Consider the following 19104-nt stretch of genomic DNA (forward strand, 5'->3'; position numbering starts at 1 on the left):
TTCTAGGGATGTTAAAAAGTTAAGTGGAGGGACTCCCCTGATGAACTAGTGGTTAAAACTCCACGCTTCCACTAGAGGGGGCACAGGTTTGATCCCTGGCCAGAGAACTAAGATCCCACATGCCACATGGTACAGCCAAAAGAGAGAAAAGAAAGTTAAGTTGGATATTAATAAACTTTTTGCCAATAAATTTCAAACTTTGGACAAAATAGACAACATCTTAGAAAAGCACTGCTAACCAAAACTAGAAAATCTGAGTGGTCCTATTATTTACTAAAGAATTTGAATTTGTAATGAAAAACTTTCCCATAAAGAAAATCTCAGCTGACTTCCATCAAGGACAGTTGACAAAGGAACACTTCTCAGTTGTTTTATGAGATAATATAATCTTGTATCAATAGCTAACAAAAGCATTATGAGAAATGAAAATTACACATCAATGATATTCAAGAGATGTTAGAGAAAAAAGAAAAAAGAAAAAAAATTTTGAAAGCTGGAAAATAAATGGACAAGTGAGCTGACTCAAGAAGCTGAATCCTAACCTGATGGTGCAAAAAGTCAAGAAACAAATCAACTTACGCTTGTGTGACCCATAAAAAGCACAAGGTACTGCTAGAAATAGGTTTAAGATGAAGTTTAAAACAGAAAGACTGGCTAAAAATCTGATTAAGAAGTAACAACTTTCCTAGATCTTTCCAGCTTTGAAAATGGTGGTAATTACCCCTTCAACATTCTAACAGAAAAGCCAGAAATTAAACCTATAAAAAGGGTACAAAGAGGATCACTGGACTAGGGAAAATAAATCACAAATTACATATATTAATATGTAAAAATAGGGCAATTAAGTAAATGTATGAAATACTGGATACTAAGACTCTCTAGCTTATTATTTCCACTGGTCCCCTAAAACGGAGATAACCAAGTCTTCACTTTAAAAGCATAAGCAAAAGAAACTTTTCTAGGAAATGAGCCCAGCTGAAGAGGCAAAAAGTGGCAAAAAGACATTAAGAGTTGCACAGAAAATGGATGACACAGATTATTTTACAAGTCCAACAAACCACAAAGAACTTCCAATCAGCATTTTACAGTTCTACTAGAAAACATGAGCAGACAGTCAAGGATCACCAGACATTAACACAAGTGAACACTGGAGACAAAACCAAAAAATAGAAAAAGAAACTTGGAGAAGACAGACCTATTAAGAAAAGAATATTAAATAAAATGTAATACAGCAAAACTATTCTCAGTTATAAAGAAATATACTGTTAAAAAACAGAAATTTTTAAAGTAACACTGAAATAACCAAAAATAGCTCAAAACTTAAACATGATAGGAAGAAATAGAAGATCAAAAAATTCAATGGAAGGATTGAAGATAAAGTTGAAAAAAAAACTCAGAATACAGAACAAAAAGAGAGAGATGGAAAAAAAAAGCAGTGAAACCGGACAACTGTTGAGGAGGTCCCATATGTACAAAATAAGACTTTTAGAAAGTAAGAAAAAGAACGCAAAACAAAAAACAAACAGAGGGTAGGCGATTTTCTAAGAAATAGTTCAAGAAAATTTGTTTCCAAACGAAAAATGCTCACAAATTATCCATCATAAGGATAAAAACATCCTTACCAACCTATATTCTTGTGAAATTTTGGAAAATTAAGAGGAAAAAAAAAAAAGATCCAGAAGTTTACAGAAAAGCAAAAACAAGTTTCCTATTAAAATTTAACTGTCAAATGACACCAAACTTCAAGATCAAATCCGGAAGTTAATACAATGGAAAATGCCTTTTCAAAAGTCTGAGGAAAACATTTTCAAATTAGAATTCAATACCCATCCAAACTGTTAAGAGTAAAATAATTTTTTTAGACATTGGAGACCTCAAAATTTTACCTCTTACATACCCCCTTTTCATGAAGATTCTAGACCACACAGTCCATCAACAATGAAAATGGAAGTTTGAGATTCAGGAGAGAGAGGTTAAAGAGAACTTGCAGAATAGTAATAAAAGGAGAATTTAAATGCTTAGAGAAAACTAATACAGTATTGTAAAGTAAAATAAAGTAAAAATAAAAATTAAAAAAATAATAAAAATAAAAAATAAAATAAAATGCTTAGAGAAAGCATCTAGAACAAAGTAGATCAAAAAGCTCCAGGCAAGACTTCAGCAAGGAGATGATACTGATAAGATTCCAACTGTCTGAACATACTTGGAAGATAATTTGAACATGATTACTAATAAGAACAAAAGAAAAAGAAAGTAAATGAAACAAGACAATTATTAACTTCAGGGAAGATAAAATGCTGAGCAGGAAAGGAAAAGAAAGCAGAATACTGTATGAACCAGCTGTGACTACAATTTAAATATCCATAATACTCAATACAGAATATCAACCTTGACAAAATTATGCTGTAACTATACTGAGAAGCTAGGTGATGTATGTGTATGTAATGAGCACAAATGAAAAGAATAAAATCTTCATCTTTCCATAATGGGAAGTTATTAAGAGTATAAAACAGAAAAATTAGGCAGCAATACATTACTAAGAGAAATGGAAGTACATAGCAAAAGAATCAGCTAAAAGAACTAAAAGCTTCCTTGAGAGAGGAGGCAGTAAGAGCAGGCAGAGACTTCCCTGGTGGTCCAGCGGTAAAGAATCCACCTTGCAATGTAGGTGGCATGGTTTTAATCCCTGGTCAGGGAACTAACCCCACAGGCCACAGAGCAACTAAGTCCATGGGCAACAACTCGATAGGCCACAATTATTAGAGCCTGCCCTCCTGGGAGCCCACATGTCACACTCTGAGACCACTAGCTACAAAAGTTTGCAGGGTTAGTGGTTTTTAACAAGCTTTGTAGAACTGCTTGATTTTCTAAACAATGTGCATGTAGAAGTTTGATAAAAACAAAATATATTTCAAAAATGAACACTTACCAATATACTTTTCTTGCTTTTTGAATAGAGGTAACTGTTTGGACTTCTTTTAAGGTTTGCTTTGTTTTCTTTTCTGCTGATTTGAATGCCTATTTATAAGAAAAGAGTTTTTAAGTAATTTGCTGAAAATTTTATTTAAATAATACCAAGTAAATGATAGGGCAAGAAATAGTTTAGATGTCACGAAATGACATAATCTATATATTAATACACATAACATGCACATGAAGGTAATGAAAAAAACTCTGCTTTAAACATTAAAATGATTTTAAACAAATATCTGCTCAAGACCTTCAAAAAAAACAGGGGGCGGGGGCGGGGGGCACGGTTCAAACACTTCACTTGTTTGCCAGATAATTAGTGCAACCATACAGGAGGTTTGGGGCTAGATGTCAGACACACAACAATGAATAAGTCACTGGGGTCTAGGAGAAGAGATATATAAATACATAATTATTCAAATAAACATGGTAAATGCTACAAAGGATGCTACAAGAGTATAACAAGGGAGTCCAGATTTATAACTGATTATGGTCAAAGGTATTTCTGAGGAAATGGCACTTAGGCTAAAGCCTGAAGGATTAATGGAATTACCAACGCAAAGAATAAAAAGATAAGGAAAAGGGCAGCTTGATCAGCAAGTATGATCACAGGGTAAAGTGTCAAAAAATGAGGTTGGAGAGGAAGATAGAAGTAAGTCATGAAGGCCATTCATTTAACAGATTTTAGTGTGACTAGGTTCCAGGCAATATTCTAGGAACTGGGACACAGCAATGAATAAAACAGATAAAAGATATCACGTTCATACAATCTACATTCTAGAGGGAAGATAGATAATCATATGTTGGGGTGTATGTTTTTAAACCAGTAAAACAAAGAGTAAAGAGAAACTGAGGGCAGTCGTATTTTTACTTAGAGTGGTCCAAAAAGGCCTTTCTGATAAAGGCTTATTTAAGTAGACATATGAATGAAGAGGGGGATCCAACCACAAAAAATCTGAGGGAAGAACGTTCTCGGCAGAAAGAGTAGCAAGTGCAAACGCCCTGAGAAAGTAGCATGGGCCACTGTTGTAAGAACAGCTTAAGATCCCACTGTAGTTGGAAAGAGTATGTAACTGTCTGCTGCAGTTACCAAATCATGTCCAACTCTTGTGACCCCATGGACTACAGCCCACGAGGCTCTTTTGTCTATGAGATTCTTCAGGCAAGAATACTGAAGTGGGTTGCCATTTCTTTCTCCAGGGGATCTTCCCAACCAGGGATCAAACTCATCTCCAGCACTGCAAGTGGAGTCTTCACTGACTGAGCCACCAGGGAAGCCCCATTTAACAGGATAGGTGATGTGATCAAAGGGAAGCAGATCGTGTAGGACCTGATGGGCCAAAAGGGCTTTACAGTGTCTTAAATAAGATGGGAAGAAACTGGAAGATCTGAACAGAGAAAAAACACTTCACTTTTATTTAATAGGACTTATTGAATATGAGAAGACTCCAAGATGACACCAGCATTTTTAACTTGAGCAAAGGGGAAATTACTGAGATAGAGAAATCCAGTGAAGACAGGCTTAGGGGAGAAAATAAATACTGGAAACATACACATTTTAAGCAAAATTGTATTTGAAAACTATTTCTGAATTTGAAAACCTCATTTAAAAATGGAAGAAATAATTCAGTTCAATTCAGTTCAGTTGCTCAGTCATGTCCGACTCTTTGTAACCCCATGAACCACAGCACACCAGGCCTCCCTGTCCATTACCAACTCCCGGAGTCCACCCAAACCCATGTCCATCAAGTCAATGATGCCATCCAACCATCTCATCCTCTGTCGCCCCCTTCTCCTCCTGACCCCAATCCCTCCCAGCATCAGAGTCTTTTCCAATGAGTCAAATCTTCGCATGAGGTGGCCAAAGTACTGGAGTTTCAGCTTTAACATCAGTCCTTCCAGTGAACAACCCAGGACTGATCTCCTTCAGAATGGACTGGTTGGCTCTCCTTGCAGTCCAAGGGACTCTCAAGAGTCTTCTCCAACACCACAGTTCAAAAGCATCAATTCTTCGGCATTCAGCTTTCTTCACAGTCCAACTCTCACATCCATACATGACTACTGAAAAAACTATAGCCTTGACTAGACAGACCTTTGTTGGCAAAGTCATGTCTCTGCTTTTGAATATGCTATCTAGGTTGGTCATAACTTTCCTTCCAAGGAGCAAGCGTCTTTTAATTTCATGGCTGCAGTCACCATCTGCAGTGATTTTGGAGCCCAGAAAAATAAAGTCAGCCACTGTTTCCCCATCTATTTCCCATGAAGTGATGGGACTGGATGCCATGATCTTAAGTTTTCTGAATGTTGAGCTTTAAGCCAACTTTTTCACTCTCCTCTCTCATCAAGAGACTTTTTAGTTCCTCTTCACTTTCTGCCATAAGGGTGGTGTCATATGCATGTCTGAGGTTATTGATATTTCTCCCCGAAATCTTGATTCCAGCTTGTGCTTCTTCCAGCCCAGAGTTTCTCATGATGTATTCTGTATATAAGTTAAATTAGCAGGGTGACAATATACAGCCTTGATGTACTCCTTTTCCTATTTGGAACCAGTCTGTTGCTCCATGTCCAGTTCTAACTGTTGCTTCCTGACCTGCATATAGGTTTCTCAAGAGGCAGGTCAGGTGGTCTGGTATTCCCATCTCTTTCAGAATTTTCCAGTCTGTTGTGATCCACATAGTCAAAGGCTTTGGCATAGTCAATAAAGCAGAAATAGATGTTTTTCTGGAACTCTCTTGCTTTTTCAATGATCCATCAGATGTTGGCAATTTGATCTCTGGTTCCTCTGCCTTTTCTAAAACCAGCTTGAACATCTGGAAGTTCACAGTTCACATACTGATGAAGCCTGGCTTGGAGAATTTTGAGCATTACTTTACTACTGTGTGCTGCTTAATAAATATTTTCTGCTTCTGTTAGGTCCATACCATTTCTGTCCTTTATTGAGCCCATCTTTGCATGAAATGTTCCCTGGCGCTGCTGCTGTTGCCAAGTCGCTTCAATTGTGTCCGACTCTTAGTGACCCCATAGACGGCAGCCCACCAGGCTCCCCCATCCCTGGGAGTCTCCAGGCAAGAACACGAGTGGGTTGCCATTTCCTTCTCCAATGCATGAAAGTGAAAAGTGAAAGTGAAGTCGCTCAGTCGTGTCCAACTCCTAGCGACCCCGTGGACTGCAGCCTACCAGGCTCCTCCATCCATGGGATTTGCCAGGCAAGAGTACTGGAGTGGGGCGCCACTGCCTTCTCCATTGAGTGCAATTGTGCGGTAGTTTGAGCATTCTTTGACATTGCCTTTCTTTGGGATTAGAATGAAAACTGACCTTTTCCAGTCCTGTGGCCACTGCTGAGTTTTCCAGATTTGCTGACATATTGAGTGCAGCACTTTCACAGCATTCTTTTAGGATCTGAAATAGCTCAACTGGAATTCCATCACCTCCACTAGCTTTATTCATAGTGATGTTTCCTAAGGCCCACCTGACTTCATATCCAGGATGTCCAGCTCTACATAAGTGTGAGTGATCACACCTTCGTGATTATCTTGGTCGTGAAGATCTTTTTTGTATAGTTCTTCTGTGTATTCTTGCCACCTCTTTTAATATCTTCTGCTTCTGTTAGGTCCATACCATTTCTGTCCTTTATTGAGCCCATCTTTGCATGAAATGTTCCCTTGGTGTGTCTTAATTTTCTTGAAGAGAACTCTAGTCTTTCCCATTCTATTGTTTTCCTCTATTTCTTTGCATTGATTGCTGAGGAAGGCTTTTTTATCTCTCCTTTCTAATACTTTGGAACTCTGCATTCAAATGGGTATATCTTTTCTTTTCTCCTTTGCCTTTTGCCTCTCTTCTTTTCTCAGCTATTTGTATGTCCTCCTCAGACAGCCATTTTGATTTTTTGCATTTCTTTTTCTTGGGGATGGTCTTGCTCCCTATCTCCTGTACAATGTCACGAACCTCCATCCACAGTTCATCAGGCACTCTATCAGATCTAGTCCCTTAAATCTAGTTCTCACTTCCACTGTATAGCCATAAGGGATTTGACAGAGATCACTGTCATTTTTGAGATTGCGAAGAAATAATTAAGTCCATTAAATTAATAAGGCAGAGAAAAACAATGAACGTTTACTCTAAGACATATTAAGTACCTTCTCAGCAGCTTCAACAGTCTTCTGTGTTTTCTTAGCAGCATATCTCTTGTGATCATAATACCTAGAAAAATGTATCTCTTAATTTTAGATAAAATCTTTACACTTTAGTTTTCCATTTACATTATTCCTAATTTTACAGACTCTCAAACAATTAAGAACAAGTTTTGCACATTATGTAACTTTGTTTTGTATGAGGTATATGAAAAAGTTAAATAATGCACAAGGTTTTAAAATATTTTCTGAAAAGTATTTCACCCCAAAGTATATATAGTCAAAATAATACCTCTTATCCTTAATATCCTAACAGATTTATTGCAGATAATATTGTACCTAAAACTTATACTTATGGGAATTCCCTGGCAGTCCAGTAGTTAGGAATCCATGTTTTCACTGTAGGGGACACAGGTTTAATCTCTGACAGTCAGGGAACTAAAGTCTCGCATGCCTTACAACACAGCCAAAAAATAAATTTAATTTATACTTAAATTTGTGACTTACTTTTTGGCATTGGCATATGCTGACAAGCTGAGATCAACATCAACAAGCAACGGCCTGTTTTTCTGAGGCTTCTGCAGTTGCTTATTCTTTTGCTTTTTCTTTTTTCCTTTTGGTGGTTCAGTTTCATTTTTCTCAGTACTGATGTCACCATCAACATCGTCATCTTCCTCCTCTGATAACAAGTATGGATTTCTATTAAAAATATTCAATAGTATTTCACTAACGTCAATGACATCACTCTTATTTTTTTTCTCAATGAAATCATAAATGGTCTACAGTACTTAAAAAGTTGCATTATTTTAATGTAAATTAATGTTTCCCAGTATTTTCAAAGAAAAATTTTCAAATAAATTTTTAATGAATACAGTTTTAGCAAAATAGACATTAACTGCTTAACTAAGAATCAAACTTACCTTAGTAGCATTGTTACATGGTTTGTTTGTAGTTTTAATTCTTTGATTGCATTTGCAACAGGGTCTCCTTGAGCCTGGGCTTCTTTCACAATTAACCCGATTTCCGTCCAATCTATCTGGTTGGCTAAAGCACTTCGAACAACCTGAATGGCTCTGTCAACTATTTGTAAGTTCATTTCTATAAGTTCTCCTTTAAGTTTGTCTATTTCCTTAAGAAATAAGCCAAAAAAATTTGTTTCAATGCCAGTTAAACTTTCCATTTTTTAAAAAGTATCTGAAAGAAAGCTTAAACATGGTACCTGAGCCTGCTGAAGAGCTTCTAATCTGTTTTCGTGATCCTTTCGGACATTATCTAATTTCTTCAATGCTTGTTTTTCCTTTTGTTGACAAAATAGAATTTTTAAAAATCAGATTTCTTCTACCATCTGTACCTTCTCTCTCTTACCTCCTGAGACTCACTCTCCCACCCCTACTTCTGCCTCCTCAATGTTGTTACTAGCCAGCTGAAGCCCCCTGTAGTCCACCTCCCCAGGTCTATCCTACCCCAAAGTGTTTCATGATCCAAAATTACCTCTTCTGACCATCTACCTCCCATTTGCTATATAGGAATGTATATTTAAGATATGTCCCTAATGCCCTTGCATTATTCAAGGCAGAATTCAAGACATTTTTCCCTATGACATAAACGTAAAGTTTGGGGGAATGCATCCTTAGCATGAGTTCCTAAAATAGCGTCTTTTTATTTTATTGCTGCTTTTAATTTCTCTTATTTGTATCTATTCTTTTTCCTAAATTTACTATACAAAGGTTGATGCTAGTTATCTGACCTTCTATATAGTCACTACTCAGTATCTGCAGATACAAAACCTACAGATATGGGAGGCCGACTATATTCATTGTACTATACCATTTTGTAAAATCCTGGGATTTCTGGTACCCACAGAGGCTCCTGAAACAATCCACTGCAGGCAGTGAGGGATGACTGTGTAGCATTTTATCACCTGGAACTGACATTTTAAGTTCCATACAACTTACTGATATGGGAGCTAATTTTTCACAATAGTCACAGCATCACCAATTAATGAATATTTGCATGCTGGATATAATATTAAAAATACTTAAATTGTAAGAATGGTGACTATTAAAAGAATGCACAACAATTGCTAATATAATCCATGTGTATTCTGACGCACATAAAAATATGGTGTTCAATGTTACCCTTAAACATGTTTACTTGCTAAAGTGCTGCCACCATATGGCAATCATACTGTGTAACGGGTAACCCACCTGCTTTGAAATTCTGATTTTTACTAATTTAAAAAAAAAAAAACTGAGGGTGGGGAGGACGCAGGCATTCACGTAAAGTTTTTGCACACATATTTTAAGATCTTATGAATATTTTTAAAAATCAAATCTCCTTGAACTCAAGAGTGACTGTGGTCGTTTTCTAAAACTTCTCTGCAGTGAAAGCCCCTTAAACATGGTCAGATGTGCTGGGAAAACATAGCATATTAAACCTTCCTTGAGGAGTCATGATGCACACAAAGCATATTAAAGGTCTAATTCAAAAGCCTACTTTAATATATGTATTGAAAAACCTTCCCTCTCCTTTGGCCCAGGGCTTCCCTGGTAGTTCAGATGGTAAAGAATATGCCTGCAATGCGGGAGACCTGGGTTTGATCTGTGGGTTGGGAAGATGCCCTGGAGAAGGGCATGGCAACCCACTCCAGTATTCCTGCCTGGAGAATTCTATGGACAGAGGAGCCTGGCAGGCTACAGTCAATGGAGTCACAAAGAGTTGGTCATGACTGAGCAACTTTCACTTCATTTTCACTCCTTTGGCCCATTTAAAAATCTCCTCCTTGAAACACTATTTCTTTTACAGCGAAGTTTGAGAAGCTCTGGGTAGCTGTAATAAAGCAAATCATACTAGGGAATAAATAACAGGCCTCCTTGTCACTGTATTTTCTGGTTTAGAGAATATCTTATACACTGATAAAGCAAATGAGTGGGGTTTTTGTTTAACACCGGTTCCCCTGGACCTTTATCAATATTCCAAGAGATCAGGGCATTCCCATACTACTTCTAAAAGTCTACCCATTCCTGTATGAGAGCATCACCTACCCAGCAAACCACACTTAAGTCCAGTTTATATTAAATAAATTTAATATAATAAATTATATTAAATGTTATTTATATTTATATAAATATATTTATATAAATATATATTTATATAAAACCACACTTAAGGTTTAATATAAATGTTTTTAATAATACCATACCTGTTGTAAAGCTTTTAAATCTATTTTCTGACCTTCTATCTTGGAATAAAATTCATCTACGGCCTTATCAAAAAAAAAGAAAAAGACAATCAACCAGCTGAAAAAAAAAACCCGAAAAATATGGTCTCTGCATCAACTTTCATACACAGAATTTTAGAGTCCATTTTGTTTCATAACCACTTGATGAACTTGAGCAGATTTCCAGTAAATGTATTATACAGCTAAACAGTCAAGAATCAAATTAAGTTCAGATCTTTGGTCCTTCATCTTAAAATAAAGTGGCAACAAACTTTTCCAACAGTCTGTATCTGCGACCTCACTGATTTTTAATGTCCAGATTCATAGTGATTGTAGAGCAAAAATATTTTCAATTTCTCAAAGGAAGCTGGATTAATCTAATTCATATCATGCTAACTGGTCAAAAAACAGAATCAGAAAACCCACCTTGTCAAATGATTCAAATTCTATATATGGACATTGTGAATGTTGAGAAAACAAGAAAGGATGAAATTCCTCATACCTGTAAAACATATTTACTATATCACATTCAAGAACATTAACAAACACCCAAAGCAAACAGACCCATGCCTACATACTTACGTGAGTATGTCTTCAGTTGGCTTATCTACTTCCAGGCTTGGTTTTATTTCTCTTTTCTGAATGATATACCCCTATAAAAATCCAACATTAAAACTAATTTCTATTTATAATTAACAAAGACTGACTTTCCTTGAATGATATTGACTTTATTAGCTTATAAAATTATTCTAGTTAAAAATAATCAGTAGGATTTGTCTATTGATTGTATCACTTCTCAAAATGATGTTTTTAAGGATCAGTAAGAATCATTAGAACCTACTAATTCACATGGACAAGAGAAAATCAGGGAATAAAGAAAATGAATATTAATGATTTGATAAAGTAGTAGGATTATACATGTGCATTTTGCTTTTTTCTTCCATTTTTCAGATGTTCTGAAATTTAAAAGAGCCAAAAGCACTTTACTTCCAGCAGAAAAGGTCTTTGGTTCACACTGCTGGTAGGAAATTTTAGTTCATTTTAATAACTGGGTGATGGGTACATTTGGACTGAATTTAGCTATAATTAATCAGAACTTTTCCTAAACCTTGTAAGTGAAGTGATACTTGGAATAGGAAAGAAAAATAAGATATGAGGTAATTCAGCAGATATTTAATAATTAAAAAGATGCTAGTAAATTTTTATAAAGTGATAGCAAATTAAAATGTGCTTTTCTATCTAAAAATCAACCTAAGGGGAAATATCTTCAAATTCCTCAAATTTGTAGGAGTGCTGATACTGACCCAGTATTTTGTAGAAGACTTAAGGAATAGAACAAAAATCAGAAACCAACAGCAACTAAAAAAAAAAACTACCCTAGAATAAGCATATTATAGGTGTTAAATTTCCAAATTACAACAAAAAATTTACATATGCTGATCCTTCAATGAAAATTCTAATATCTAAGCCACAACAATATATAGCAAATATTATGTGGCACTACCTTTCCATTGAAGCTGGATGTTGTTTTCATATACTCTTCTGCTTTCTGTAGACAAACAAGTACTTTTTCAATATCTAATAAGGAAATAAGAAAGGAAAGAATGAGTACCAATCAATTGTCCATTAGCCATTACTAAACATCTATGCAGAAAATAAAAAATGCTTATGAAATAATAAAGTTATTTAAGAAAATTAGTTATTTCATGCTTATAATCGATGTACTAAATAAGAATATATCTTGGTCACTTGTTGTCCCAACAGCTTTTACTGAATCCATCTTTCCCCTCATGATCTGAAAGGTACTTCTGTTCATATGCTGAAGTCTCACATATATTTGGGCATGTTTCTGAATTCTTTATGCTGTGTATTCCTTCTCCCAAAACTTAATTACTACAGTTTCATAATGCATTTTAATCTATGAAAAGATTATTCTCTATCATTACTATTATTTTCCAGAGTTTTCCTGAACATTTTTATATGCTTTCTATTGCACAAATCAGATTCATTTTTAAAAAGGAAGTGTAATACCAAAATTAGCAATACCACCTGTTGGCATTTTGAACCAGACTACACTGAATTCATATATTTCAGAAACTAAATCATTCATTTCAAACATTCAGTTTGTATTTTTAAATTCGCAAAAAAATTTGACAGCATAAAAATGATCCCTAAACCTTAAGAAATAATATATAATCCCAAAACATAAATACAAAAAATGATTTTTTTAATTTTACATGAGAATCTGCAGATAAAAACTTGTCAAAGACCAAATCTTCCATTTTCCTTGTATTTCCTATAATTTTTTATTATCCTAATCTGGAAGTTAATTTAGGTTTAATTAATCTAGAAATTGAATTTAAGTAGTTACAAAAGCCTAATTCACTATATAGTCACAGCACAGCACTTACAGAGTTAAAATGCATAAATAATGCTACTTCTAGAAACACCTCAGGTGCTGAGTCTGAAGGTGAATAATTCAACTCCTTCAAGCCTCAGAGATTATCTCAAGTGCACTAACCCCTTCAAAAATTTAGAGGGAGGGAGGGAGAATATTTCATAATTGAAAGGTAATAGGGTAGATCAAAAGATTAAACTGCATGTTACTAGGGATAAAATGTCACATTAGAGTACAAAGTCAGGAATACCATATGGACAGAATACTCATAGGTCAAAGTTTAAAACTATGCACTCACTGATTACTTTTACCAGAAATAATTTTCATGGGTTTAAAAAAATGAAATAAATAAAAATGGGCAAAACTTGTAGCATGCATATATACCTTTACTTTCAAATTTTTCATCCACTTTGACATTGGCAGGGAATCCGTTTTCTATAAGACAGTGCTCAATGAGAGCTGGCCCATAGGCTATAAAAGCAAAGGATATTATTTGCAGTATTTTCCTATAAAATTTCACATTCAAAATATAATACTAATGTATATCCCAATATAAGTCATCTACTCAATAGCAGTAACCAGTGAAAATAACAATTAGTTTACTTATTTTGAAATGTTATCAGAAATGACAGTTACTAGAAATTACTTATAAAAATTTGAGACAATAAACCCATGGAAGTCAGTGCAAAAGTTACAAGAATTTAATGGAATTTAGCTACATATCAAAGGATTATAAACCAGGGATGTAAGGTTGTTTTAGCATCCAAAAATTGGTTAATGTAATATACCACATGAACAGAATAAAAACAGAATAAAAATTTTTCTATTGAAAAATCCAAACTTACAAATTTCACATGTTATACTAACTTATGGAAAGTTTTAAAGATAACTTCTTAATGCCTTCTAATTTCATAGGAGAGGAAGAGTAACTCCCTTAGTAATCAATGGTACCTGTCTTCTCATATGTCCTTTTCAGATTCCTTAATACAGGGATAAGTGATGACTTTTCTCAAGTATAAAAGTTTACTGGAAAATCTTTATGCTGGTTATCAACAGTACCAGGCAGATCCTGGAATCCTGAGACTCACCAATAAAAATCAAAAAGCAAAAACAACGAAAACCCAACCAAGCTAAGTGGGTTAATAAACCAAAAAGCTTATGACACTGAAAAAAACTGATTTCTTAGAAAACTACAGCTAGCAATCAAGTACTAGATAACATACTATTAGTTTATATAACTGTATTGCTGCTAAATAAGATCTAAAAGGTAATGGTCAAAGTTCATACAGTGTAATAAATTTCTCTTTCTTTGAAAATAAACCTCTTTTTACTCTAAAGATCATTTTAAACTCCTTTCTACATTTATCAAGTTGTTCTAATTTTCTACTAGATTTAAATTTCTACTAGAACTAGATCTGAATGTGTAAAATATATTCCTGAAAACCATATTATTTAACAAATACTTTGTTGCTTTATGTAGGATTACTCACGAAGTAATGGGTTAAGAACTCTCTTCAATAGTTCACCCTTGGGTGCACCGGCTAGTATTTCAGTCAGTCTGTGAAACAAAATTAACACACCCCTTATTATTTTATATTTAATAGATCTTACAGAAATATTCACAATACTTTGGCACGCATCTATTTACCTGATCTTGAAAATATCCTAAAATATAAGAGTAGTTTATAGGTTAAAAACAAAAAGGTGGGGATGGGGGTGGGGGGGAGTCATAAAAATAATTTATCTAAATTACTAGGTTCCTGAACAGCAGGCTGGGACTCAAGACCAAGTTTTCCAAAGAAACCCAATACTTTTTCAACTAAGTCACTTGTCATCAGTGTGCTCATATGACATGAAAAGACACATTTTTATGCAATAGTTAAATGTAGCTTGTGGAGATTGGTGTTACCATCTTTTTTAAAAAAATTTTATTGAAGTATAGGTGATTTAAAATGTTAGTTTCAGGTGTAAAGTGAATCAGTTATACCTACACATATATATACCTACACATATATCTACTCTTTCTTTTAGATTTTTTCCCATATAGGTCACTAAACAGTAGAGTAGAATTCCCTGTGCTTTTTGCATGTTATTAGTTTTCTATTTTGTACACAGTAGTGTGTACGTGTCAATTCCAATCTCCCAATTTATCCCTCCCTGTTAATATACCTTAACACCTGAAATGGCTTTACCTAATTAAGCATTTAGAAAGAACTCAAGGATGCTGTGGGCCATTACAACCCCCTAATCAGCATCAACTTCATCTACAAACTTCTTAGAAATGTATATTCCCAGGACCTACACCAGAACTACTTAATCAAAAACTAGAGGGGGAGTGGTGCATGGAGTCTGTATTTTACCAAGCCCCTCTAGCTGATCTTGATGCACGCTAAACGTTGAAAACCACTGCTGTAGCCTGTTAGCAAAGTCTTCCAGTCAGATTATAGCTACAGTCAGAACCTTATCTCACCATATTCCTTCTCTTTTAACTAAACCAGAATTTCTATCTCCTTTCACACTCTGCCAAGATATCCATTGTCTTCTTCAGTTCAGTTTAGTTCAGTTTAGTCACTCAGTCATGTCCGACTCTTTGCGACCCCACGCCAGGCCTCCCTGTCCATCACCAACTCCCAGAGTTCACTCAGACTCACATCCATCGAGTCAGTGATGACACCCAGCCATCTCATCCTCTGTCGTCCCCTTCTCCTCCTGCCCCCAATCCCTCTCAGCATCAGAGTCTTTTCCAATGAGTCAACTCTTTGCACGAGGTGGCCAAAGTACTGGAGTTTAGCATCATTCCCTCCAAAGAAATCCCAAGGCTGATCTCCTTCAGAATGGACTGGTTGGATCTCCTTGCAGTCCAAGGGACTCTCAAGAGTCTTCTCCAACACCACAGTTCAAAAGCATCAATTCTTCGGCGCTCAGCTTTCTTCACAGTCCAACTCTCACATCCATACATGATCACAGGAAAAACCATAGCCTTGACTAGATGGACCGTAGTCAGCAAAGTAATGTCTCTGCTTTTGAATATGCTATCTAGGTTGGTCATAACTTTTCTTCCAAGGAGTAAGCGTCTTTTAATTTCATGGCTGCAATCACCATCTGCAGTGATTTTGCAGCCCCCCAAAATGAAGTCTGACACTGTTTCCACTGTTTCCCCATCTATTTCCCATGAAGTGATGGGACCGGATGCATTGTCTTCTTAAAGAATAGCTAATAAGCCCCTCAATTCACCAAGAAATTATAAACATCTGACATAACAACAAACTTAAGATTAAAAAGTATACACCTGCTACTCCCAAATAAGGCTTAACTGCTTACATTCAAGTGTACATTTATATAATTCAAGCAGTCCAAATTTATTTTATGCAAGTAAACAAATTATTTCCTTATGTGACAAGTTTTTTCACATCCTGACGTATAATCTATTTTACTATCTAATAGAGTATGAAATGAGTTAATAAACAAAACATGTTACCTTTCCAAGGTAAGCAACGGTTCAGCAGCTCTAGCATGATCAATTGGATAGCGTTCACGAACAGCAAATTTAACATCATCAGACTCATCAGTTCGAAATCTTAGGATATTTAAAATTAGGTACTCATAATCTGTAAGAACAATGTTCCCCTGTAATAGAATAAAATATAATTTAATGTTTTTCCTAAATGTTTTTCTTAAATTTTCTTAAAAATTGAGAAAGGAAATGTCTCTTAAAACCCCAATGAAGGCTACAGAGAGGAAGTTAAAAACAAAAAGCATTTGAGTTACATCTCAACAATGCTCCTTACACTGACCCAGCATCAACTGTGAAATAAATAAATCTAAACACTCCAAGTCTGAAACACAATGAAGGGATCTGGAACAACTTTAAACTCTGTCTGATGGTTCTGCAGAGGGCACTATTAAAATAATCAATTAACACCTTGATGACCACCGGTTGAACTTAATGTTGCACCTGGTTGAGGCAAATCTACAAACGCTGTAGCTTATTAAGAAAAAGCACATATATTTCAGAAGCCAAACACAAAGTTATTTATTTATATTTTCACTTGCAATTTGTCTTTTAATAGCAGTTATGTGGCAAAATCAATAAAGGTCATAATATCCTCTGATCAAGGAATCCCACAATTGGTTATTTCTGTGGCCTAATGTAGTAACTCAATAAAACCAAAAGCTACATGCTTAAACTGCAGCTTATTTACAACAGAAAAAAAACTGGAAACAGCCTAAATGTAAAAATTGGGGAAAGTGTTAAATAAATTATATCAATATGACAAGATATTTAAAAGCTTTTAAGACTATGTTTAAAAAGTAGAAAAATGTTTTATAATAAAAAAAAATGGAAGACAAAAAGTCCTGTATCCTGGCAAGTAGAAGACAACTACAGGCAAAAATTAAAATACTTATTTGCTCAGACAGCAAAGAATCTGCCTGCAATGGGGAGGCCCAGGTTTGATCCCTGGGTTAGGAAGATCCACTGGAGAAGGGAACGGCAACTTACTCCAGTATTCTTGCCTGGGAAATTTCATGGACAGAGGAGCCTGGTGGGCTACAGTCAATGGGTTGCAAAGAGCTGGACATGACTGAGTGACTAACGCTTCAACTTTTTTTTTTTCATTAAAAAGTGAGGATTTAAAAAATCTTTTTAAAATTTAACATAATCTTTTTAATAAAAAAGGGAGAAGCCTAATGAAAATAAACTGCCGAAAGAATATAACCTTCCAAATTTATTATAGATAGTGAAGCTACAGGTTGTTGTATAATTAAAATACAAAAAAGCATTCATGAAGCAGTCACAAATGCCTTAGCAAGTACTCAGAAGGTGTCATCAAAGATGGTGGGAATAGTCTCAACCTGATGAGGAATAACATCACTTTCACTAGATGGGGCCATGATTCACCTTGATCACAGATACACAAGTATACCTTAAAGGTATTATAGGTTTGGTTTCAGACCACTGAAATATGGCAAATATTGCAATAAAGCAAGTCACATTAATTTTTTGATTTCTCGGTGCATATAAAAGTAATGTTTACACTATACTGTAATGTGTAATAATATGATATATAATATATAACAAAACATATAGTAGTGAGTAGTGAAGTCGCTCAGTTGTGTCTGACTCTTTGCGACCTCACGGACTGTAGCCTACCAGGCTCCTCTGTCCATGGGATTTTCCAGGCAATAGTCCTGGAGTGGATTGCCATTTCCTTCTCCAGGGGATCTTCCCAACTCAGGGCTCGAACCCAGGTCTCCCGCATTGTAGGCAGACGCTTTACCGTCTGAGCCACCAGGAAAGTCCAGTGTATAAATAATACACTGTAAAAACAATGTACATATCTTAACTTAAAAATACTTTATTGCTAAGAACTCCTAACCATCATCTGAGCTTTCAGCAAGCTGTTTTGTAGTAACATTAAAGATCACTGATCACAGATTACTATAAAAAGAGTAATGAAAAAGTGAAATATTGTGAGAATTAACAAAATGAAACAGATACAAAGTGAGCAAAGGCTGTTGAAAAATGGCACATCAAGCAAAAAGTTACTTGATGCAGGGCTGCCACAAACTTTCAATTTGTGAAAAAAAAAATGCAGCATATGAGAAGCACAATAAAATAAAGCTCAGTAAAATGAGGTATGCCTATAGACAATCTGAAGTTTCTGGTGTTGAAAGAGTAGGACCTACTGCTAAAGGTTCTAACTTCAAAGAAACCATGCATTTAGAAATTTAAATATTTATTTAACTTAAAGAACAGAAATGTTAACTGCAGAAGGAAAGTAGGAGACTTGGACAGAAGTCCATATAATGTCTAATTAGTTCATAAAGATGTGACCTGAAAAACAGACCTGGCCATAGGGCCTGGCATGTAGAAAGTGCTCAATAAATGTTTGTTGAATCAAACTGTTCAGTTATCAAGAGCATCTGGAAGATTCAAGTAAGGTAGTTACTTCCCTAAAAGGGCTTTCTTTAAACCAAGGTTTCCCAAAAGTTTTCTGTTAAGATGGCTCCCACTACCTCCCATTAAAAAAAAAAAAAATTATGTGACGTAGTAAGCTTTGGAAATTCTATGTAAAATACCCTTCCCTGGGGTACATACACATCATACTATCATATTAAAGGCAGTGGAAAGTTCTAGAGTTAAAAAATTTTTCTTTACCTTATTCAGGACCCATTTTTCTAAGCTATTATCTTACAGAAGTGGTGTCAAGGAACTTATTTGGGGAAACACTGCACTTGATTCTGATGTACTTAAAAAATCTACTTTCTAATCTTATTTTCTCCAGAGTCTTTCCTACTAGATCCTTCATATCACAAATTAATAAACTGACTTTAAGAGTCTGAGTGGCAATAGTCTCTTTACACTGATCAATTTTAAATAAAGC

The 19104-nt window shown here is 35.2% G+C and overlaps 1 protein-coding gene across 1 annotated transcript in view; it reads right to left on the reverse strand.

The window, feature by feature from the left end:
- Positions 1-19104, reverse strand: part of NEMF (nuclear export mediator factor) — a 53848-nt gene that overhangs the window by 23917 nt on the left and 10827 nt on the right. Inside the window, exons 5-16 of the mRNA XM_052646805.1 lie at positions 16197-16345; positions 14209-14276; positions 13103-13189; positions 11825-11898; positions 10903-10973; positions 10747-10822; positions 10303-10365; positions 8320-8397; positions 8021-8229; positions 7608-7799; positions 7107-7170; positions 2930-3018 (exon numbers count right to left, since the gene is read on the reverse strand). Coding sequence (XP_052502765.1) covers positions 2930-3018; positions 7107-7170; positions 7608-7799; positions 8021-8229; positions 8320-8397; positions 10303-10365; positions 10747-10822; positions 10903-10973; positions 11825-11898; positions 13103-13189; positions 14209-14276; positions 16197-16345 — 1220 coding nt within the window. The remainder of the gene's footprint in view (positions 1-2929; positions 3019-7106; positions 7171-7607; positions 7800-8020; positions 8230-8319; positions 8398-10302; positions 10366-10746; positions 10823-10902; positions 10974-11824; positions 11899-13102; positions 13190-14208; positions 14277-16196; positions 16346-19104) is intronic.

The sequence above is a fragment of the Budorcas taxicolor genome, chromosome 10 (genome assembly GCF_023091745.1).
Source record: "Budorcas taxicolor isolate Tak-1 chromosome 10, Takin1.1, whole genome shotgun sequence".
In the NCBI taxonomy this organism is placed as follows: Eukaryota; Metazoa; Chordata; class Mammalia; order Artiodactyla; family Bovidae; genus Budorcas; species Budorcas taxicolor.